This window comes from Opisthocomus hoazin, chromosome 8 (assembly GCF_030867145.1).
Source record: "Opisthocomus hoazin isolate bOpiHoa1 chromosome 8, bOpiHoa1.hap1, whole genome shotgun sequence".
Classification (NCBI taxonomy): domain Eukaryota; kingdom Metazoa; phylum Chordata; class Aves; order Opisthocomiformes; family Opisthocomidae; genus Opisthocomus; species Opisthocomus hoazin.
In genome coordinates, this window is record NC_134421.1 from 61,128,702 (window position 1) to 61,153,533 (window position 24,832).

At 40.7% G+C, this 24,832-nt stretch overlaps 1 protein-coding gene across 13 annotated transcripts in view; it reads right to left on the bottom strand.

The window, feature by feature from the left end:
- The window catches only part of MAGI2 (membrane associated guanylate kinase, WW and PDZ domain containing 2), a 786,243-nt gene that overhangs the window by 54,947 nt on the left and 706,464 nt on the right, over positions 1-24,832 (bottom strand). For 8 of the 13 annotated variants that reach the window (XM_075427760.1, XM_075427751.1, XM_075427750.1 and 5 more), the window contains 4 exons: positions 21,519-21,613; positions 15,613-15,805; positions 14,518-14,604; positions 12,237-12,485 (listed from right to left, as the gene is read on the bottom strand). In XM_075427760.1, the coding sequence (XP_075283875.1) occupies positions 12,237-12,485; positions 14,518-14,604; positions 15,613-15,805; positions 21,519-21,613 (624 nt within the window). The remainder of the gene's footprint in view (positions 1-12,236; positions 12,486-14,517; positions 14,605-15,612; positions 15,806-21,518; positions 21,614-24,832) is intronic. The other 5 variants (XM_075427753.1, XM_075427752.1, XM_075427754.1 and 2 more) reach the window with 3 other exon arrangements.

Consider the following 24,832-nt stretch of genomic DNA (forward strand, 5'->3'; position numbering starts at 1 on the left):
TCCCAGTGTTTCTTCCATATTGTCCTCTGGTCTGTAACTAAATGCATATACTATAGCTGACTTCTCTCTATCTAGGCTTCTCAAAGAGCATGCTATTTTTCTTCCTCTTTGCTAGTCATAAACATGCTTATCACAATTAAATTCGACTATATACTATCTTAATGGTGTCTAAGTATCCCTCATCAATCCCACACTTCAGTCTTGGCAAACTTAGCACGAAGCTGCTAGCCTTCACTATACGCCTGCAACTGGTGTTTAAAAACAGTCGTGTTTGTTTCTTTTTAAAATAATATATCCTTAAAATTCTAATATCTGCAGAGAACTTGGAAAAGGTGAAAGAAAAGATTCATCAAGTATTTTCTGAGAAGTATCTAGGATATCAATGCTCATATAAAAAAAAGCTCTATCAGAAGATGTGTGCAGAATACTCCATCTCTGCAGAACAAATTTCTCAGCCCTCTGATAAACATTCCTTGAAGTTGATGGTGACAAACACAGATTGCACATCTCATGAAAAGTCACCATGCACATACCTCAAAGTGACTTTTGTTTCTAGTATGGACACAAGTGTTGTTTACAGTGTTAAAATCAATTTTCTGACAACTAGAAATATAAGTGAGTACTCTGAAGTGCAAGCCATAATCAAACTGCATGCTTCTTTACCACTATAGTTCAGGCAAGAATATAAATTCAGTTCTGGCTTTGGTAATAAGGACACGACTAGTGTACTTCAGAAATGTCTTGCTGCTTAGGAAATAAGCACCTAATTTATGTCACTATGTCTTAACTTTTCTATGTTTTAAAATATACTAAATATGATTAGCCACACTTTGTACAAAACTTTGTTTATTTTGCCGTTCATGCAGATGTATAGCTGCCATGCATGCATATCAGTAAGTAAACAAGTAAAATGGTAACTTGACACTGAAACAGTTTACATTCACACAGGGCCCTTCGCATCAAACCAATCCTTAAAGCATCACCAAGAATCATTTAAGCTAAGACTAAAACCCGCCTGCTTCTGGTATATGTAACAAAAGGTCTGTCTGAAATTACCGTGTCTCTACCACATCAGTGGAGATCTGAAAATGAGACTGCCTTATGTGAAAGAGCAAGGAATTTAGTGGGAAGAAAGAAGGAGAAGTATTATGGCTGAGATGCCGTAGTTAAAATTCTCATGCTTGCCATGTCTAACACTAAAGATGTTTTTTCTAGCCTAAACAATTAAGTAGAAACATCATTTCCGTGGTGAGGGGAGTGGGTGGGAAATCCTATTAATTTGCCAAAACAATTTTTGTTGGACTTCTTGCACCTGACAAGTGATTAGAGCAGACATCTGCATATTTGAGATGTCTACTAAAATCCAGGCTGGAGGTGGGACAGCCACAAGCATCCTATTCTGCTCCAAATCCTGAGAACAGGGAAGGGAGGGAGAAAGAGGAGGAACTTTGTACTCCTTTTTTTTCTGTCTCTTAAGCCTAATGACTTTGACCTTCCCTATAAAAGTATCTACTCTAAATGTTTTGTTATCACTGCACTCCATTCTGCTGTGCTATGAAAGGAGCAACAGTAGCTGACCTTCAGAACAAAGCTCATGCCTGTGAAGGTACCTTTTCTACTATGCTTTGGATTTAGAGGATTTAATGCTCCTCTTCTGAGGTTGTATTGGTTCAATGTGTTGCCATATGATCTTGCTGCAGAGTGGGGTGTGGAAAGCTTCTGCAGAAGGAACCCAAATCTCTATCAGATTCTGTAAAGGACACCAGTGGTATGCTATATAAGGATTTTGTGGGCAAGCCCAGTGAATTACTAACGAAACTCACCACCATTCAGCAGAAGTTGGCTTCTGCGCTTTTCTAGTTAATGCGAGGAGAAGTTTATCTCCTGTCTCCTTCTCTCCCAGTAATATCCCAAGGAACTTCTGATCTCCTCTTGTGCTCCCCAGTGGAGGTCTGCCTGATTCTCCTCCTAAGCCACAATATCCTGGCCACCATGGTCCCTGCTGATGCCTTGGGAGGGGAGGATTTATTTGCAAGCATACAGGCTGGGCGGAGAAGGGATTGAGAGCAGCCCTGAGTTAGAACGACTTGGGGCTGCTGGTTGATGAGAAGCTCAACATGACCCAGAAATGTGCACTCACAGGCCAGAAGGCCAACTGTATCCTGGGCTGCATCCCCAGCAGCATGGCCAGCAGGTCAAGAGAGGGGATTCTGCCACTCTACTCCACTCTGGTGAGACCCCGCCTGGAGGCCTGAGTCCAACTCTGGAGCCCTCAGCACAGGAAAGACAAGGACCTGTTGGATCGGGTCCAGAGCAGGGCCACAAAAATGATCAGAGGGCTGGAGCACCTCTCCTGTGAGGAAAGGCTGAGAGAGTTGGTGTTGTTCAGCCTGCAGAAGGGAAGTCTCTAGGGAGCCTTCCAGTACCTGAAGGGGCCCACAAGAAAGCTGGAGAGGGACTTTTCACAAGGGCATGAAGTGATAGGACAAGGGGTAAAGGCTTTAGATGGAAAAAGGGTAGATTTAGATTAGATATAAGGAAGAAATTCTTTACTATGAGGGTGCCTAGGCACTGGAACAGGTTGCCCAGAGAAGCTGTGGCCGCCCCCTTCTTGGAAGTGTTCAAGGCCAGGGTGGACGGGGCTTTGAGCAACCTGGTCTAGTGGTCCCCACCCATGGCAGGGGGTTTGGAAATGGATGATCTGTAAGGTCCCTTCCAACCCAAACCATTCTACGATTCTACGTTAGAATATATTAGAAAACTTTTAAGAGCCTTTGGTGGTGAAATCCTTACTGTGAAGGGATAAGAAGGAGCTACTCTCATAGGGGATTAATTAGGTAAAAGCTAAGGAACAAGGGTAGAAAGCAACTGTGAATTTCCATAATGGAGAATTTTTATCATTCAGAATGGTCACATCCAAAACAGGCGTGCAAGAGCTGTTAAACTGTCAGTACCGAGTAGGTGGAGTGAAGTGGCAGACAAGATGTCATGAAAAGAAATGCAAGATGATGCACATGGGGAAAAATTAACCCTGCCTAAGCTTAAGCAGAGAGGAGCCCTATATTAATTATTACCACTCAGGAGCTTGAAAGAAGTGTGCTTACTTCTCTCAAAACACAAAGTCAGTAAAACAGTAAATAGAATTTAAAGAGTTAGAAAAAGAATAGCAAATGAGATTACTGCTAGTTACTACTGTGCACCTAAAGTCTGAGTATTGCTAGTAGTTTCAGTATCCTCATCTCAAAGACCACAGCGCTGAACTAGCAAAGACTCAGCGAAAGACAGCATCGCCGTGAGAAGCAGAAAACAGCCTCTGCTCAAAGCAGTAGCCCATGAACTTGCTGTCTGCAGCCTGGAGAAGAGAAGGTAGGGCAACCTTCTGGAGGGCCAGAAGAATGAAAGGATTCAAAAAGGAATTAGACAGTTTCACAGGGGTGGATCCACTGCTAATTAAATCATAAAGTCATGGCTGTGAAAGCCAAGGACATGTCTGGGGAAGGCCCCTGTGTTCTGTAGGTGCTGTCCTCTCTGCCACTGGTCACGGCCAGGGAGAGCGCGCAGCTTCGCGGCTCTTCCATCTCTCCCAGCATCATAGGTCTCTTCACGGGAAGTAACCTCCCGTGTTAGGTACTTAACTGGGGCTTTGTTAACACATCGTGTTTTTTCTTGCATCTTCAGTGCTTTATTTTTGTCTAAGCAAAGCATTCAATAATGTGACCTTTTAAAGGAAGTCACAGATCACTTGACTGCTGGTAAATGATTCCACTCGCTCTTAAAAATTTTTACTAATCTATTCACACCTCTTTTAAGAATTCGCCACAAGCTATTCTCCAAACATATGTACATTTTGAACAGTGGCAGCATGTGCCTGGATTAGACTCTGCAGAGAATTTGATCCACTTATTCCAAAACACTGAGTTACCTGAGCAGCATATAATATTAGCAGCCTATATAGAAACACTTGGATTTGTGGCTTCTTTTTCAACCATGCCATTACTCACGCAAAGAGTGAGCACAGAAAACAAGCTATTCCTTTGCAGGACAATTTATTTCTTAGTTCGCTCAGGCTACACAATGGATGTGACTCCAAGGGAAAAATATTATAGCAAACAGGGATTTATACAAATTTTTCTAACTGTTGAAAATACAGGAAATGAGTGAGATGCAGCTTATGTGTCTATAAAACATAGTTCTCCAAAATAAATACGCAAGATTTTTTTCTTTAACACTATCAAGTCATCCATAATATCATACTCACGAGGGGTATACATGGATACCTACCTTAAATAAATCCTTCCAAAGCAGAAGTCAAAATCCTAGATCCAAAAAATTCTACATCAATGCCGCAGAAGCATTTCCTAACAACGGATCTTATGATATGATCTAACTGTTCTGCAGTGGTTTTTTTTGAAAAAATCATGACTTCAGGAAGACTTGAATCCTGAGTGCACCAAAGCTTCTAAGATATTTAAAGCCATCAACCTCTCCTTCTAAATCTCCCTCAGATATTTACAATGTTTGTGTCAAGAACACAAACTGACCCAGTGATGGCACCTAGCAACTGGTGCTTTCCCAGAAGGCAGTTAACTGTGCAATGATCACCTCTAAGCTCATGATCAAAAGAGAACTTAAATTAAAAAAATAAGAGACAAAATAATCTAAAAGAAATATTGGCATTTAGAAAGTGGATAAGGTCTGCTTTCAGAAACTTACTGATAGCTACAAATTCACAGTTTTCTATATAATAATATTTTTACTTGATAAAATCAGTCACTTTACTTTCCATGAGCTAAATTAACATCCTACGCCTTCACGTCATAGAAAAGAAAGAGTAAATTCTGTGGCTCTACACCTGAGGGTCCATGTGCTTGGGTCAGTTGTACGCGTAGCCAGAGCTGTTGCTGAATACAAATACTGCTTCGAACACTGTACATTTCTATCAGCCTCGTACTTTTTGGAAATAAAAACGATTTCCTCTCACCTGGGAGACCCATAGGCTAGAAACAGCCGATTCTAAGAAAATGTTACCAACAAATAAAGCTTTTCTGGTTTACATTGAGAATGTTTTTTCACATCTATTCAGTTCTTTTAGTCATAAATGTGGAGACTACATTTTGTAGAATGTAACTTTCCTGTTTTTTCCCTATATAGTAGCTAAATGTCAAAAATAACCAGTTAAGGTGAAAAAAATGAACCTTTACATTATCTATTAAACACTCTGGCAGATAAATTCTTGTAATCTTTTCTAATGTTAACGGATATAGACAGTAAACCAAGCAAATGAACCTTCCTGAGCCAGCTGTCCTTTTCAATGTTATACAGCTGATCACATGAATATTTATTATATCCTCAATTCTCAAAAGGTGCAAGAGTTTTCATTCAACCAGCAGGCTCCAGCATATCAGATTTTAATTGAGAGAATACATTAAATGTGAACATCTGTAATTTCATTGCTACTGAATAATCTAAAATTTGGGAAGCTTGAGTATAGCAGACTTTCTATCAGGGCTAACAGATAATCAAGAAAAAATATTTTCCTGAAATTTATGGGCTATTTTATGTGACACTCCTTTGGAAAATAGAAATCTGTGGCATGTTATATAGTTGCAGGTGATAATAATCCCTTTTGCTTAGAGGGTTAATGAACCTATGAATTGAAACATCTTGTTTTGTGCTGATATGGAGCATATTTACTTGCATAGCATGATTTTGTCACAGGCACAAGAAGGAGTGGGAAGGAGTGCACGTACCTTAGTAATCTGAAGGTCTAAGAAAAACTGGGCAGCAAAAAATTAATGGAACTTAGGCACCTTAATTCAGGCTTCTTCTGAAAGCAAAACGGCCCCTGTGGAATCACTAGAAAAACCTCAATTCCCTTCCCAGGTTTGTGCTAAGAAAACTTGCAGAGTTTGTTCTTTGAAAACACAAAAGCAGAGCCACTAGGTCCAAATGACCTATTTGGGAACATACTGGAGGACAAAATCACCTTGAGAGGGGAGTGATGTTGTTAAGGTCCTCCATGTTTTATTCTCCAAAAAGAAAAGCAAATAGCAAACTGAGTAGTTCATGCCTGCAAACTGCAGCAATGTATTTTCAGTGACATTAAAAATCCCTTTCATGTCTTAAGGTTATTTCATTATTATTAATTGCACATATTTGTTCAAAAAACTAACTCATGTAATAATTTATTCTAGCTCCAAATTATACTATCAGTTAAACAAGCTTAGAATGTGGGGATTTTTTAGCTGAAGAGGCAGAAAAACAGCTCAAACCTGAATATCAAAGACAAGTAGAAATGAGAAACCAGATCCCTTGCCCACAGGTCCCATATATGTTCCACGGGAGACTCACGGTGCGGGTGGGTTTTCACTGCTATATTCCAAAGACCTACAAGCTGGGGTAGATGGACATTTTAATTCCCAAAGCTCTTTTTTCTTTAGCTTTTGCAGACTGATCACAGAAATTGTCACCCCCGCAACCTTCTTACCCAGGAAGAAGCACAGGTGAAATTGCAACCCAAATAACTGTCTCAGATCACACAGTTATCATTGATCAATAACTGGTTTTTATCTCCAAACTGCAAGGAGTTCAAAAAAACTCTGGGGTGAATGGGACTTGTTGCAGAATGCTGTTTTCTGCAGTCAGCAGAGGCTTATCTTGGATTTATGGCTTTTAGTTAAGACTGTATGTTTTGAGAAATGAGAGAAAATTCTTTCATTAGATTATGTTTTATCATGTTTTGAAAATCCAACAGTCATTGGCGTATGCAGTGTAGGGGCTAATTAAGTCTATAATTCCTCTTTTGCTAAACAGGAGGAAGATCATAACAAGTACACACATCCTTCTGCCTTTAATTTTTAAAAAATTTTATTGATTATGCATGTATTTTCAGTTTGTTTACACTTTATAATTGTGCTAATTGACAGTACCTGCTACTATAAAATTCATGGAAACATTGCCAATTTTCCAGTTTCACTGGAAGTTGCCAGTTAATGAGATCTGTTCACAGCACATGGTTTCTTTCTACAGAAATTTGAGTGCTAAGAGATTTAAAGGGGTTCACAGGTTCTTCTCCTAGAGAGACCTGCATCCCAAACACACAGAGTAAAAGCAGTGGGAAGATATGAAGTAGCCAAGGACAATCGTACTCCATAAAGCTCTAGGACAAATTAATCCTGAAATCTCCTTTTGGCCATTTCCAGTTGGCTGTAAGTACTTTTCCAGAGGATGCAGAAAGTGAACTGAACTCGATACCCTGAAAAGCTCCACAAGAAAGGAGTTTTACCACAGAGGACAGACACTATTGAGTATTATCCTAAACGTAATACAGGCGGCAGATCAATTAACTCACTTTCGGTATTCAACTGTCGTGTGGCACTCAGAACTGCCATGTGAGGCAATGCCACCCCAGGCATAGCTGTACCTCCGTAGCCTCACACGTTGCTGCAGGATGCAGTGGACTCAGGGGGGACAGCCCCAGGAGGAGCCCTTCCTCGCAGAACCACATGTGCTGCAACCATTTGTACTGGGGGCAGCAGGAAGGTATTCCACAGGACAGGACTTCAGAAACAGGCTGTAGTTTGCTCAGTTTGGCCACTTAACTCTGCCACTGAACCAGGCCATCTAAAAGATGTTCGTAATTGGGGGGGCAAAGGTCGTTGCCTGGGAAGGTCCTCACAGAGCCATGAGGTTAAAGCAGTTCAGATCTACCTCAAAGCAAAAGTGAAAAACAAGAGTTTGTAGCTTCCAAGCATTCAGCTGGGAATGCGACACTGAGTCCTTTAAAAAAATACCACTGGAGATGACAAAATTTCGATAACCTATGTGTAGCCTGCACAGCAAAAGAAAGCACAGAGTAAGGTCAAATTGAGATAGCCTGTATGAAGAAGTCAAGGCACCTTTTAATGTTGGGATGGGATCTGAGGGAAAGCATGATGATATGTTTTAGGGGCACTGGAAGTTAATCCTTTCATTAGGAACAGGTCAGGAGCCTCACCAGATGAATTCTGGTTTTTTACTGTCTTAGCACTCTAAGCTCCTCTGGGCTCTGCACTAGCCAAAATGACTTGCTCCTGGATGTACCACTCAAACACATTTCTTTATTTATACACTTTATCTTCTTTTACTGATATAATTTTGAAGCATGGCTGACCTTGTCTATGCCCCTGCTTTGCCCAGTGTAATCTCTTCATTCAATCCTTGTCACTCGTTTTCCACTCTTGATCTGCCCCACATCAGAACCGTACTTTGGTGCAAGATAATCCCCTGTGCTGGGTTAGAGAACACCCCAAGCAATGCTTTGGCAAAGGGGAGAAAAAATTTCTATCATTACAGAGCACAGGAAAAGACATTTTGTCATAAGAATTGGATGTTTAAGCAAGTCAAAATTGCATCCAGATCTAAAGGCTGGCTCCTAACTACTTAATAGTAACTTATTTAAATGACAGCTACTACAGTGCTGCCTATGATAAAATATGAAAAAATAGTCTATTCCCTAATTATGGCTGCAGTCTGTCCACACTCTATGCCTGTACCAAGAGTAAAAAAACCGCACGTAGCATTTTGAAAATTTCTGCAAAGCAAAGGCAGGTCTGTAAATGACCAGTGATATGAACCCCTTGCAAAAGATGTGGAGAGAAAAGATGACAAAGGCCTTAAGCCTTGAACAAGAACAACATCCTCAATTCTGGGAGCTCCTGCACCTTTTGTGGCTCTTTTCCAGGCCGGAGGGAGGGTGAGGCACTCCTAACAGGGTATGTGGGAGCAGCACAGCCCGCCCGAGCAGGTGGGAAAGGGGTATGAGACACAGCTGGAGCACTGCTCATCCAGCTTCATGGGGTGGTCCCACAGCTTCACAGCCAGTGCTGGTTTTAACTCCCCTGGCAAACACCCAGAGCGTGACCTTTTGTGTAATCCCTTGAGCTTTGGGCCAACCTCAAAGCAGCAAACCCATCAATCTGCAGCCCTGAGGTTAGTTGAAGCTCTGAATGACTACCTCAATTTTAAGAGTGCTTGAAGCACAAGCACCTGGTGATGCAAGGTTCACACCTCTGTAATGAGCAAGAGCTGTTGTAATTTGTTGGACTGTAAAACATAGTTTATAAGTGTGATTTCAAGAACAACGAAAATACTTTCAGTGCACATTTAATTGCCTTCTAGAGTAAAAGCAATGATGGTACTTGAACTCTCAAGTCCTGAAGTCTTTTGCTTTTACAAGAAAGTGGAGAGGGGAACAGAGTTATCAAAATAAACATTCTTAAATCAAAGGAACTCATCTTCACTTCGCCTTGAGGATGTTCCAGTAAGACAACTCCTCAGACTAGTCTACTCCTAGTAGTGTATGGCACTGCAAATACTCCCTTTTCTGACCTATTTTGTCCATTTTCATTTTTTCAGAGTTGACTTGCAACGACAACATTAGCTTTTAACTGCATATGTTTAGGGTATGTCTGCACAGCATCATGCTGTGCCACGTGGGGATGCATGAGCTGGCAACACCTGGCTCTGAAACCAGAAACACTGAATATACAGTACAACATTTCACCAAATATGCAGGGTCCTGCACCTGGGGAGGAACAACCCCATGAACCAGTACAGGCTCGGGGCGGATCTGCTGGAGAGCAGCTCTGCGGAGAGGGACCTGGGAGTGCTGGGGGATGACAGGTTAACCGTGAGCCAGCAGTGTGCCTGCCCTGGCTGCCAAGAAGGCCAATGGCATCCTGGGGTGCATTAAGAAGAGTGTGGCCAGCAGGTCGAGGGAGGTTCTCCTCCCCCTCTACTCTGCCCTAGGGAGGCCCCATCTGGAGCACTCTGTCCAGTTCTGGGCTCCCCAGTTCAAGAAAGATGAAGAGCTACTGGAGAGAGTCCAGCGGAGGGCTATGAGGATGATGAGGGGACTGGAGCATCTCTCCTGCGAGGAAAGGCTGAGGGAGCTGGGTTTGTTTAGCCTGAAGAAGAGAAGGCTGAGGGGGAACCTTATAAATACTTATAGATATCTTCAGGTGGTTGTCAGGAGGATGGGGCCAGACTCTTTTCAGTGGTGCCCAGCAACAGGACAAGGGGCAATGGGCACAAAATGAAGCAGAGGAAGTTCTGTCTGAACATGAGGAAGAACTTCTTCCCTCTGAGGGTGACGGAGCACTGGAACAGGTTGCCCAGAGAGTTTGTGGATTCTCCCTCTCTGGAGATATTCAAAACCCTGCCTGGACAAGTTCCTGTGCAGCTTGCTGTAGGTGACCCTGCTTTGGCAGGCGGGTTGGACTAGATGACCCACAGAGGTCCCTTCCAACCCCTAACATTCTGCGATTCTGAAATATACATACTACTGCTATGAGAAGTGAGTGACCACCAGGGTGCTTGACATGGTGCCATGCAAATCCATATTTCAATCCTGATGTAAGCTGTATTTTGGACATCACACCTCCCCCATTCAGCTGATACTTTCCTACTGTTAATACCTTTTCTACCCCGATTGCATATTTTAATCAGTGTTTCAGGTTATTTCAAGCTGAAACGGACTTCAGGAGGTCTCAGTGGCTGCTGCTGAAGTTTTTCTGTTCTGTCTCCTACCAAAGGGCCCAAAAGTTGGATACTGTAGTCTAGATGGGTCCTAATGAATGCTGAGTAAAAGGGGATAATAATTTCCCCTCAATCTACTGACTATGCTCCTGTTAATGTAAGCCAAATTACTTTGCCCACATAAATATTAATTAAGTATTAATGATCCTCCCTTAAATTACAAATGACCAATGATTTTTAGCCTGTTTTTATTGCTGATGACAGAGCATGTAATTTTCAGCTGATTTTTTTACTACATTTTTTGAACAGAGCTCACACAGAAAGCATAATTTCTTCTCCGTTCTGTCACTCTCCACAGCAAATGTCATTTTTTCATTCATTGCTGTTCTTCTAAACTTAGGATTTGGGTGCTCTTTGGGATCACTGAAATTCAATGTAGTTATTATTTGAATAAATTCACTTGTCACTTCAACAGCAGACTGTCATTTTCATTTAGTATTGGAGGTGTTCAGCTGAGGTTCAACAGTGCCTACCTATGTAGTTGCTTGAGGAGAAGGAGAAGTACCTCAAGAATGTGTTGGAGGGTAGGAGGCAAAGCAAGATCTTGAACCTGGGTCTGTTGTCCTCAGCAGAACACTCCAGTCACAGAACTTTTGGCTGCTTGGGCATTTTCTCTTTCTCATCCTCTCCTCTTTCACTCTCCGTCTCCCCCAAACACAAAACCTACCTGTGAAATAATTTTCTTGAAAAATTTGTGACTGACTTAAGTGATTAATATGTATGTATTTCAATGTCCTCTATGGATCATATTTTTCCTGTCTGATCTTCTGCAAAGAACTTCCATTTGGCTATTTCTTCAATAAAGTGAAAACTCAAAGTCCCGAGAGGCTAATTATCCGCAGTTTTGTTACAATATTTATTCTGGCAATCATGGAATTTTAAAATTCAGCTGAGGTAAAACAAAAAGCAACTCTTTTAATAACTGCATGATCATGAAATATTGCAAAGAAGTTTTCTGAGATCATTTGCTGTTGTGAGATATGGCTTTTCCAGTACTCTCTTAGTTGCTTTTCTGCTATGAATTTAGAAGAGTGAAGTTTGACACTAAAAGTTGAAAATGTTATTTTATTTCCTCAGGAACCAGTTTTGGGCAAAAGAACAGTTCCTTCAAAATGTGTTTTGAATGCAGGAAAAGGACTGCATTAGGCTGCAACTTGCAAAATAACAAATGTTCTCACTTGCCTTGGTTTTTCAGCAGTGTTTAGCGTTCACAGTTTCAGATGGATTTGGTGAGAGAAGTGGATGTCTCTCAACATAAAGTCTTTTATAGTTCCTCCTGGCAAGGGGCTGAGCTTACAGTTGGTTAAATGCCATTTGAAACAAACACCCAAGGGCACCCCTCTACCTGCAGCTGCCACTGCCAAAGGATGATCTGAGTCTCCTGCAGGTCCTGTGTCACATTTGCCCAACTTCTCCCTAGAGGTACCTAGGACATCTCAAATGGCACCGGATGCCTATATTAAAGTGATAAAGTCAAGCCCCATCAAACATTAGTTTTCTGGACAGGAACATGAACTATAATCATTAAGGGCAGATCCTGCCACTATATTCACCATCTGCCTGTACTCAGTCATAACGTCTATACTTCATTTTATTATTCATTCTTTTTATTAGGGTAAACCTGGAAAAACATAGGCAGAAAAATGTGATTTACTTACTTATTGTGGACCCAGATTCGGGCCTGTTCAGGGAACTGATGATAACAAAGCCAAAGCCTTCATTCTCCTTGCGATGGATCACAACGTCACTGGTTTGCAGGCTGTGAGAAGTGAAGCCCTCGGGGGGTGTAGCATTGCTACTAGAGACAGCGTGATTACTGTTAGCGTAAGTAGTGTAGTCACTTCTTGGAGAACTGTGGTGCGTAGACACCGAGCCTGGGCTTCTGCCATTCTCTGGGCATGGTTCTCCTACAACATAAATCACACCAGTATTACTGTCTGACTTGCTCAATGGCTTTGTGACTTGCTCTACATTTGCTAATGCAACATGAATACAGTTGACTGTCTATAGCCCAGACTACCACAAGGATTAACCTAGGAGCTGTAATAGATGCAGAGAGACAGGAATCTACACAATTATGCAAAACATTCAAGGGCAATCAGATAAAGCAAGCATGAACACTCACTGCTAAGCTATCTAGAAGAGAGGAAAGAAAAGTAAGAAACAGCGGCTATCCGGATTGCACAAACGTTAGCAAGCACTGTTGCCTTATCTGATGGTTGATCTGTCATCAAGAGGAAAGTGTGACCAACTAATCCAGTATAAAATTATTTGTGTTTGGATGAAAAGAATTTAAGGAGGTGTCTAACATAAGAGTAATTGGGATTAGCTGCATAATGTTCTTCTTACAAAGATGATTAGCATGCTCAAAAGTTGTTCACGGAAGAGAGCAGTTGCACAATGAAAAATAATCACAAACAGTTTTTCTGTGGGTGTCATGACAAAAGCAGTGGTCATTTAAAGGTTTTGAAGGTGCTCTTGTGTGGCGAGTTCAAAAGTGAAGAAGTGAGAATGGAGTCCATCCACACCTCACTATTGCTTTATAGTAACCAGAACAGGGAACAAGTTATATCTTGTGGGATCACACACTTTTTTAGTACAAGAATTTTGGCAATTGAAAACAGTAAAGGTACACTTCCAGACAGGAAAAAAAGATTTATATTCCTCACAGATTTAAGTTGTTCACACAAATCAGCAGTTATTGACAGTTTTAATACAGAACTTTCAGATGAATATAAGTAATACAGTTTCTGTTCAGGGCAATGCGAATGGCAGAGTCATTCTACTGAACATGTGAAGAGCTTACGCATACACACAGGCATCCTAGGAAGAAAGCTTGCAAATTAGACCTTCAGTGTATATATATTAATAAAATAAGCATCATCCAAGGATAAGCTGTTGTTTTCTCAGTCAGGTGTGTCCTTTAGTAGTCCTTCTGCAACTATGAAATAAAGTGATTAGAGAGAATAAAGAGGAAGAAAAACAAACAATTATTGTACTCCTGCATTAGAATTGAAAATCTCCAAGAGTTATTGAACCAAATCTGCAACTAAATGCCCTAGTCAGTGACAAGAGAGATCTCATTTTCTCGCTGTCATGTTTCAGAAAGCTGAATATTGTTTATGTCAGTGTGGCTGCAACAGAAAGCAAATTATCTTACCCTGCAGAATGACCAAAAGCTGGCTTGGCCATAAAAGAATGCAACTGAATGCCATTAAGTATAGGAAAAGAAAGATAACGGCGGAAAAGTTTAAATGGCCATTCCATTGTCAGCTATGCAATAGATACTCATCAGAAAAATTATATTTTTCTTCTGCCTGTGAAAAAATGGCATTTTAATATGTGTTGTTCTGAATACCATATTTTCCTAATCAAATAATTTCCCAGAGCTTGTGAATGGTGATTTTCTGATCCAGATCTGGGTAAGTATCTGTGCAAAATGGTGATTCCTGGCGAGTGCTAAGATACGTACATCAGCTATCAGGCAGGTAAGGAAAGCCCCAGGCGCCTCTGCTGTATACATTCATATTAGTGACAAATTCACATCAAATCAATTGGCCTGATGCATTAGTACTGCATTTTTCAGTCATGCCCACCATCAGTTATTTTAATATTTTTCCACAAAGCTTATGTTGTAACATACCAAATTAAAATCCTGTTCAGCTCCTGAAATGCTTAAACATTAATGAGTTACACGTTATACTCCCCGGTGCGGCACTCTCAAGGCCCAAGAATAACTCCAGGTGTTTTACCAGCTTGCTTCATTTTCTGTGGCAGGAGACCAGAGTGTCTAATAGACCCTTTTATTCAATATTCAACAAGCAGCAGCGAAGTCTGGCATTCACTCTGTGCTAACTAACCCTCTTGCTAATTTTGCCTGCAGTCTGTGCAGCCGGCTGACCCGGGAGAGGTGCTAATCGCAAGCGCTCGGCGGATTACCTTGGTTATTGGCCATTTTCCTCGCGCTGGGGGAGCTGCGAGGGGGCGTCGCGCCGGGCGGAGGGGGACCTTTCTGGCTGGAGGACTCTGGAGTCAGCAACAGAAGAAAGTCAGTCCCGCGAGAGCGCGGCTGGCGGGGAGCTGCGTTGCCGCAGTGGGAGGGGGACTGTGAAGACGAAGGTGGGTGGGAGGGCGGCTTTTTGGCAGGGGAGCGAAGGGGAACAGCGCAGGCAACGACAGCAGATCTAGGACACGGGGAGGCAGAAGACAGGACAGGCTGGGAATGTGGTTTTGCTCATTTCTGGTGCCTCAGTGAGTGTGCTCACCACAAATGCTTTAAAAGTTGTTAAGTAAACGTCTTTTCTTGACTAAGTAAAGGGTGCAATGGAACGGCAGCAAATTCTGCCATTAGAGATTTAATAGATGCTGCCATACATTTATCCAGGTTCCAGTGTTTTTCAATAATTAAGACCGAGTTAGCCTAAAGGTTTAGGTTACTTCAAATTCTTCATACTATTTTAGAATTATTTTCTGAATGTGTCTGTTCAAAGGGAGGATCCGGCACTGTTCCTAGGAGCCACTTGTGCCGTACAGAAGGTTTTCAGCCAGCTTGCCTTGCAGTCGGGGTGGGGGGGCGGAGGGAGTTCCAGATGACATCAGTGTGACCAGAAATGGGCTTTTAACACATACAAGAGTGAAATGAGTTCCTGCCCTAAACAGTTAACAATCTTTGAGCCTTTCTCTGATTACTCATTGACACAGTCAGCTTTAACAGCTTTAACTTAGGTGAACGTTTTGACCCAAAAGTGGACAAGAGGAGACAGCACAGACCAAGACAGCATGGAACAAATCCAGAGCACTCATGATCACCACACCGGGCTTGCCAATATTGTTTCCACTTCTGAAGGAAACAACACTCAACTGTAGTGTTTTTGTCACAGAAACAGGGGACACATATTTACGATTACTGTTCCTTCATGATGACACAAACATTCACTTTGATTTTAATTTTCTCTATTTTTTCAAAACAGCACCTGTTTGTGCTGCCAGCATTGAGATCTGTTTTCCCTTTCACCTTTCCCAGCCTTCACTCACCTGTGTGTAGCACCTTTCTCCTCACAGTAAGATTCACTTGCCCGTTTCGGGCAGCGTTATGCATAAGATCAATCACATATCGGTGGGTTTTGCCAGCCACGGGAATCCCGTCTACATACACCAGCTCGTCACCAGGATGGAGACGGCCATCTCGGTCTGCCGAGCCCATGGCAATTACTGCTCCAATGAGAATCTAGGCAGCAAAGAAAAAAAATCCCATCAAACATACACTGAGCCTCCAATTTAATGCCATGAATTTTGCAATGATTTTCCCTCTCTTTCGAAATTAAGCTTGTGATTCAGTGCAGATGAAGAGACCTGTGTGTGTCTGAAAGCTGTGGTCCTCTTCTGTGGCTATGATAGAAGATGCTTCCTTGCCTTTGGTAAGAAGGTAAGATGTTTCCTACCTGCATAGGAGTGATACAACTGAGAATCCTGATCTAAGAATGCCCTACCTGATATCTTCAAATCAAGACAATTTGTCTACAAACAGTGTTGAGTTTATACAGACTACATTATGCAGAAGATCTACAGATTAATTCCACATAAGGATCCTTTTGACTTAGAATTAGTCAGTCGGCATATTTCTTATTGAAGCTTCCTGACTGCTGTATGCTTTAAGTACCTGGAGTAATACACCTGGGGTCAGTAGTGGAAGTGACCCCACTACACAGAGTTTGCTTTGGGCTCTATAGGTGAAAAGAAGTGCTGCATCAAATGTTGTTACTCATGATGAGTAATTGTTCAGGTAACAAAATGGAAAAAGAGGAAAAATGTCAGCTTACTCTGGGCAGATGTTGTTTTCCCAAATCAACATTTAAATGTAATTTTTATGGGACATACAAACTAGTAAAAAATCTGTTCAAAACCTTTTAATGACTTTCTCCACTTTCTATGCACATAAATTCACATAATTTATTAGAAGAAGGCATATATTTTCCCTGTGGAATAACTGGTAGAACAGTTGAGATTGATTCAAACAAAACCTGCTTTCTTTGAAAGAATATTAAAGCATTCACAAAGCATGTTCAAATTCTCCTTTCTCCTGTTCAGTGTAAGAGTGAGTGCAGAATGATGGATATGACATGCCGTGTGACAATCCGCTTTAAACAATAAAAGATAAAAGCTGTCAAATGTTGCTTTTCATGATGAACTGCAAAGGCTAGATGTGGTAGTCACGCAGGTGGTCCTGTGGTTTTTTGTGGTCTTAGCTGCAGAGTTGCAAGTATCACAGCAGAGTGTTTAAATGAAACCTCCTGTGGAGCCTGGAGAATTTCCCCCGGTTCTCCGCCTCCCTTTGGCTCACTTTTGCTTCCAAAACTTAGCAAAGAGAGAACATGATGCTGCATTTTTCTGCTTCCTGATGTTCCTGGGATCCTGTTAAGCAGCGCCAGGTTGAGTTGCCAGAGACACTCTTTCAGGTTCTCCATTCTGTTCTTCAAATAGTGAAGGAATATACCTCAAAGCTTTGGAAAATACTATGAAATCCAACTATGAAATATGCATTTATGCTCCTTTACTGGACAGGAAAAAAGCTGCCAAAAGCTACGCTTAGCTAGATCTCCACAAAGCATTCTCAAAACCTTTACATTTGGACATCTGACATGAGCAAGAAATTTTTCCTAGTTGTCTTGGGAAGAGACAGGTGATAACTCTCTGCAGCTTGGAACATTGTAGGGGCTGCCTTCCCCCTTTGGTTTTGATGAGCATTTGCAGTTTCTGTGTAGTTGGCTATCAAACAAGTTGGTATGAAACAATTTGTGCATCTCTAACCTTTGGAGAAACAGAAATGCAGCTCACAGAACGGTAGGTCATCAGTATCTATAGCAAAGCAAATTTTCTTGTATTTACTAATTAAATAATTATTGATATTTCACATGTCCATGTTTCACCACTGTGATAGTGTTACTCATCTCAGTGGTGAAACTGAGCAGCAGAGTCCTGCTTTAAACACTTCAGTTAGGTGTGTTTGTCAAGATGATGGCCACCATGTCTGTTATTGAGTATAATTAACAGCAAGAATAACTCAGTTTTCCTTCTTTTTCATTTTCTGTGTCTGAACTTTTTTCTTATCCACTGTCTGCTCTCATTTAATGTCTGAGTAGTTTCCATAATAGGTATAAATTCTACAAGCAAAACGCAGATTGGAAAAATATTTATCAGGATTATATTATGTCTGTAATGCAGTTTCATACTGGTGTGAGCTTGCTTTGAATGTGTAAGGAAAAGTATGATGACATGCAGGCAATGAAGAGTGTGTTGTAGAGAAATGGGAAATTTTCACCTATTCTTGAGATTACACATGAGAAATGCTGAGATTAGGAAGACTGTTACAGAGCATAATCTGAAATTGAAGCCTGGGTCTTCTAACTCATACATGTTAATCTGTTTTGATACTGAGTTTCTTTGTGATTCTTGGTAACTATTGGACTTCGCATTTCAGTTTCTCTGAATATAACACAGTAGCTTCACAGGCACATAGTAAAAAGGGTGTGATTCATTTCACCTAATTTTAAGTGCCTGTGATGTCTAAATCCAAGATATTCACCTGAGCTCTGTCTAATCACTGCTAAAAAGAGGAATTCCTAAGGCATAGTCTGAATTATCCTAACATTTTTCTGTATGGACATCTGTTATGTCTTAGAAATGTCTGTTTCTTGGCACTGATCATAACAGGAATAGACATCTTGCAGGTATTTTTGAGAAGAATCCCAGTCAATCTGTGTTGAAAAGGTGAAACTCTTAGTGTAATTATGTATATGTTCCTATGATTTTGAGTTTGAGCTGCACAAATATATTCAAAATACTTCTCCGCTTTGGGACAGCAATTTGCAACTTCAATAAAGTTCCAATTTATGTATATTTGCAGCCTTTCAGTGGTATTATAATTCACTGTAATAGAATCAGATTGTCTCTAACTCCTCAGGTTACTGGGAGATGTGATAGATACCTATGGTGGTATGGTGCCATGAGATTTGAGAGGTGATCGGAACTGGCACAACTCACAGTCTTTATATTTGGAATTTCTCAATAAATTTAAGTCTTAAGAAAGTATCTTTATGCTTAAAAATATGGAAAGCAGAGTGGTCCAGCAGCACTATGTCCTGCTAAGATGCCAAGTAACTGATAGAACTAGAAGGGAACTAAGCTACAGTCTCTCTGTAGTGTCAGTACTATCCTTCTAAAAAAACTTTGTGTGGATTCTGCTTCTTTCAAAAACTTATTGCCTTATGCTGAAGAATCCATATTTCTTTTTTAGAAACCAATTGACAAAGACAAAAGACAATGAAAGCTTCCTTTTGTTCTGTGTTACCTGACTGCATAGCAGGAGAGCTGAAACAAACATTTCAAAGCGTTACTGTTCTTATTCCATAGCAACTGCAGGGGTTTGGAGGACAGGCAGAAACTGCCTCTCCTTTTCTGGAGGTGAAAGGAAAGGGAGGCTGCAGGTGGGCTGCCCATGGGGCAGCAGGGAAGCAGTGGGGGAGAGAAAACAGGGTTACGAAGTCTTGCATTTTGAATACAAAATGGATGGGAACTAAAGAAACTGGAGTACATCTGTCATCTTTATTAGTGATGAATTTGAGCAGTGGAAACAAGTAGATGGGCAACAAAAGGGAGTGAGAATTGAGAAGTTCAGCACTGCAACTTCTAGCTCTAAGAAGGTGCCTTTTTGCCTCATAGGATCCCCAGCTTCAAGCAAGGATCTTTTCAGTTCCTGAGGACTTTGAGACATGGTGTGTGGGGAGACATCAAGCCTGTTAGATTGATACATCTGGGGGAAAAATACTTCTGTATTTGCAAGCCCTGAAAGAGAGAGAGCAACCTTGGGGCTAAGTGCAGGCTGAGAACAATTGTTCAGCAGGGCAGTGAAGCATCTTAGAAGGTGCTTCACAGAAGGCAGCATTTTTGGTCTTGCTCTCCAAAAATAGCAAGGTGCTTATCTCTGCACTTCGTATCCAGCTTTGACTCTCTGACTTTGGACAGTAAAGCCAGGTCAGTCTTTTGGTGAAAAGAAACCAGAGCTGCTTCCCCTGTAACAGTTCAGTGCATACTGCATGTAGCTGGGAGGCAAAAGGCTTGTTTTCAAATTCCCACTCTACTGGATTCTTGGGCAGAGACATAAATTCAGGTCTCCCAGAACACCAGCACATATTCTCAACCACCAGAACATTAGATATTCTAAACCAGTTTTCTCACAGTCCTTTAGGTAGAAATCAATGCAATTTATATAAATAACCATCTTTTAGATAAGGCATTTGAGCTGCACTTTCCCCATGAGAATATCATAAACCTCTTAACAGCAGAGCAAATCAGACACTCAGTCTGTGACTACTTAATTATCCATTTGCAATGAAAAAAGCATTAAAGGAGACACCAAGATAGACTTCCCCAGAACGCTGAGCAGCCTTATAGCCAGGGACACTTTCCTGGGAGGTGGGAAATGCCACTAGACACTACTGTCCAAAAGAGGTAGAGGGAAATTTCCAGATCTTCGAGTAGTGTCAATTCTTTGGAGGATGAAATCATAAAATGTGACATTTCCCCTAGCTCCTAACAGATTTCCTTCTTGGCTTCATCCGGTAGGAGAACTTTAAGAACCCAGACTCCCTGGGCCATCCAGACAGGACAGGAAAAAAGCTTAGTTGGATAATGTGCAGATGATGCTTCAGTGGCCTCATCTTATGCCTGCTGGACATGCTCCACAGAAGAAACTTAAATGCCAGAGAGGCTTCAGGCACACTGCAAGTGTCGATGATGAAACAGTGTTGATTTGGAGTTCTTCTGTACAGCTACACCTTATTTAGCTTCAAAAATCCATTCCAAAACACTTATTCTAAAATAGGGTCTCTATATTTCAATCAGCACTTAAAGCATCTCTTTTAGAATACAGTGTATTTTTCTGTTTTTACAGGAGGCATCAGTAAACTATTCATATTTATCAGTACGTTGATAGATGTTGACAATTTTAAAATAGAGGATATTCTTTTTTTCTCAGAGCCATGTGTTGGTTAATGTTAAAGCCATTATTCTGTATAAATTTGAATATGTAATATATAAATCTACCAACTAGTTATACGTTATCTCAGAAATATGGTAATGTAGGATTTAGACTATGCATAAGGCTGTGGTAATAAAATGTTATCATTATGGCCTTGGGATTAGTCCTCGCTGACAAACCATAGTTATATCATCAAAGTTATTCTGAAGTAGTACTAGTTCTGCCCGCTCTCTCAAAATTATAGTATGTATATGTATCACTAATTTACCAAAATATGTACACATTTCTTTTAAAAATTGTATATGTGTTTTATTTTATATTTTATTTCACCTGTAACTAATCTATGTTGGTTTTGTTACCTGTTATTTCATTACAGACATGTCTCCCTTCTGATGTTATAAAGCTACTGTTTTTATGCCCGATGGATCACATGATGTTATCATGTAACCTGGAACATGGACTACTATTCCCTGGTGGGGCCTTCTGTGTTTCTGGAAATAAATTGCATTGCCAACAGTATCTTTTAACCTTATGTGTATACATAGTCTGCCTACACTGAACACAGTTGTACATCGTCTTACGTAATCTGATTTTTAAAATCTTCTGCTTAAACTCAGTTTTGGAAAGTCAAGATTAAAAGATGCCAGGTCACACTCTGCAGTAAAGGGCTGAGTGATGCACTGTTTCTAAACAAATTCCGTCTGATTTTAACTTAATTTACTGTGACATCTTTTAGATGCAGACAACTTGAGAGTCCTGTCTTTTTCTATGGATGAATGAAATTGCCATTTTAGTTACAGCCTTAACATGGTGTTCTTTTGGGTTCAGCTATGCAGTAATATTTTTCTGACCTTTACACAGAATTTAGAGTTATAAAAAGGAAAGTCAGAAAGAAATAACTCACAGGCTGTCCAGGCTCATCTCCTCCCAGAATCCTGAAGCCAAACCCAGACTCCATTCTCCGAAGGTGAACATCCAGCTCCTTGTAATCGGGACCTGGTTTAAAGGGAAATTCCACTGAGCAAAGCATTTTGGCTTTGTGTGGAGAATTTGCACCATCTTCCCTCCCACCTTGTGTTCATTGAACATGACTAATGGCATCCTGGTTAGAGCTGGTGGAAAGAAATGGGACACAATGTGTCGTAAACAGACAAGGAGGAGACTTGAAAATGTAGATATCTCTTGGAGGATGATTATGTTCTGTAGAATACACTAAATCAAGCTAGAACACATTCACAGGAGAACAGTACTGGAAAAGTCTGTCTAAAATAGAGGTTACAAAGGTGCCTTCTTCCTGCAAGTGACTGCACAATAGACTGCTGTTTATCCACCTCTGGCATTCAATTTGTGTTTTCCTTGCAGTTCATTAAAACCTAGACAATAAACTGAAATGGGAGATAAAGATACATAGAAAAAGAATCATTCCAACTTACGAAAGATCAATAATCATTACAGGCTGTTTTAGTTCCATATACAGGTATAAAGCATTACTTCTTTTTATGTAATGTAGCTTTTAAGTACTCCACTTTCAGGTAATACCCTCAATAAAGTGTTTTGATGAAAGCTATCATTATAAGCCTCTGAGTCTTAGGGTTTAAATTGAAAGCTAACATCATTAACTTGAATGCCTTAATGCTACTCAATTAAAGTCTCAACAGCTTTATAAATCATTAAAATTCTACTTCCATAGACCTGCATATCTTGCCTGTGAACATATATTCTACCCTGGAATATATCAGTTCAGGAATGTAGCATTTTTTGAAAGTCAGTTTCTTATAAAAATGTCTTTAGCTTCATTTCAAAGAGCCCATTGTTTTGGGTCTTGATGCCCTCAAAATACAAAAGCGAAACTTTGAATAAAATTTCAAATAGCACAAAGTGAAACCCTAAGCAGTTAGAGGACTACGAAGTTGTCTATTTTGACTATTGCTTTGACTGCATGTTCAGAGATGTTTCAGGCTTATCACCTAAAGCATGACAGTGATTAACAAGAACCGTCTTCCATACAAATTACACTCTGGTCTATGAATTGTGCCAGCTTTTGGCCAGTATCAGCTTGTTGCCAACTGCGAAAGACAAAAAGGGACGACTAGATTTATTTCAGCAAACTGTTCATAGTGTCTCCAGTTGTGCCTTGTTTCCTCAGGAGGGAAGGGACTACAGATGGCTGAAATACATTACTTCAGCGACTCTCATTTACAGATCCCCCCCCCAGCCATCAGTGGCCACCTCATCAACTGTAGAGTTGGGCAGATACTAGCTTTAGTCTGGGATTAAAGCCAATTTAGTTGTAGTTAGGTCTTGCAAAGACAGAGGCACAGAACTGCATGCAGTGGCTCTGTACTATGACCACGCCATAGAAATCCTCTCTAGACAGCAGCATAGTGCCTTACTTCAGCAGTGTGTCAGTATGAGTGAGACTGAATCACAAATATTTCAGTTGGTAGAATAAAAGTATTACCTTCCCCTACCAACTTATACGTCTAGTATTTAGAAGACAAACCCAAACCCATCCTAACAGCTTATTATCCTATTTCATCCTTCTTTTATTTGATAAGTGTCTCAATAGTGAAGAAAAGAACAAACGAAGTTTCTGCACGTACAGTATGTTAACTTAATGCAAAGGTTATGAGAGGCAAAGGAATTGAAGATGAAAGCAATACCTTATCTTTACCTGATTTGCTGTGCCTAAGCATAACAAGGATGGGGCTCAGTGTTAGGGAGAGGGCTTTGTAGATAGGCACAGCAGGATCACCATTTCTAGCCCAAGTCTAACACTCAAAGGCACTGTTTCCAGCAGCCTGTCACACACCAAGCACTGCCTTTATTTGTGCACACATGAATGAATATGCACAGTTGGGAACACATTAAAAAAGTATAAGAATATCAGGATGTAAACAATACATGCTCTGGCACACTGAGATGAAAATTTCACTCAAACACATACATCGACAAAGCTGATCTGAATCAATGTTGGCACCAGACTCCAGAATAAGAGGTACTTTTTTTTTAAAAAGAGGCTGTTTTTCTACTCATTTAGAATGGAATAGGTAAGCCAGGTTGACCATGAAAAAGTTTAGTCTATATATAGTGTGTATGGGCATACTTTTCTATGAGCTCTAACACAATTCAAAAGCCTTTGGATTAGCTGACTATGCTATCACGCTTGCTCAGAAGAGCTTTCCTTCCCAAAGATCTGGAAGTCTATAGAGTCCATTCTCTGTCAACTCATACCGAGTCACTGAACACTGCTTTTAAAAAATAATGTTCTTTTCTATCCCACCAAAAAAACAAAACATGGAACTGGAAAGAATCCCTGGGTCATCTAGTCCAGCTCCCTGTTATTGCAAGCCTCTGCAAGTAACCAGCACACAGACCTTACCAGTAAAGATGACACTGGCTGCCTAAGCGTGTTTGTGGCCCTTGTCACTAGATCACCTGTCTCTTTCAGCATTTCACTGATGGATTGCACCCCATGATTTGACTTACTTATTCACAGTCATATCATACTATCTCCAGCAACTGACTAGCATACTTCAGAGCGTTTCCTCCACTGCTGTTGCTGACTGTTTGAGCTTTCATGCTCGGTACGATATGACTCCATTGGCTGCACTGACCAGCCCTCCATTAGTCTGGAGACAACTACACCGTAGATACCTGAAGTTACATGTCTGAAGTGGACCTGATTTCCACCCTCAGTTTTTGTGCTTATGTCATCAGTGAAACTAAGACAGAAGACTTACTGCAAGGTTCTCTACTAATATTACCTCTTCAGTCCAAAAGTTCTTCTTTTATTATAATCACCTATCCACTTTCTAGCCATAAGCCTTTACTTTTTGTGCTAAGCACTATCTTCTCCAGGCTAACATGGAAGTGCTCCAATTATAGCTGGGATTTTTGACTAAACACACCATGCTTTTTTGGTGTGAAAAATCAGATTAGTCTAACACATCCAACTTTCGGTAACCTCCTTTTGCATCAGGTTTTAGTTATGTCCATACTGGCAGTTAGTCTCTAATCAAAAATATATTGTAAAGTCTTGCTGATAATGAAATCCCTTTTTTCCTGTTTCTTAAAGACAGGTAAGATGTTCACTACTATGTGTTTCTACTACGGGAACTCATGCTAGTTATATTTACTAAAAGCCCCTACTATTATTTTAAACAAACAATTTCAATATTCCTGAATGTACATTGATCAAGTGCTCTTACCCATATA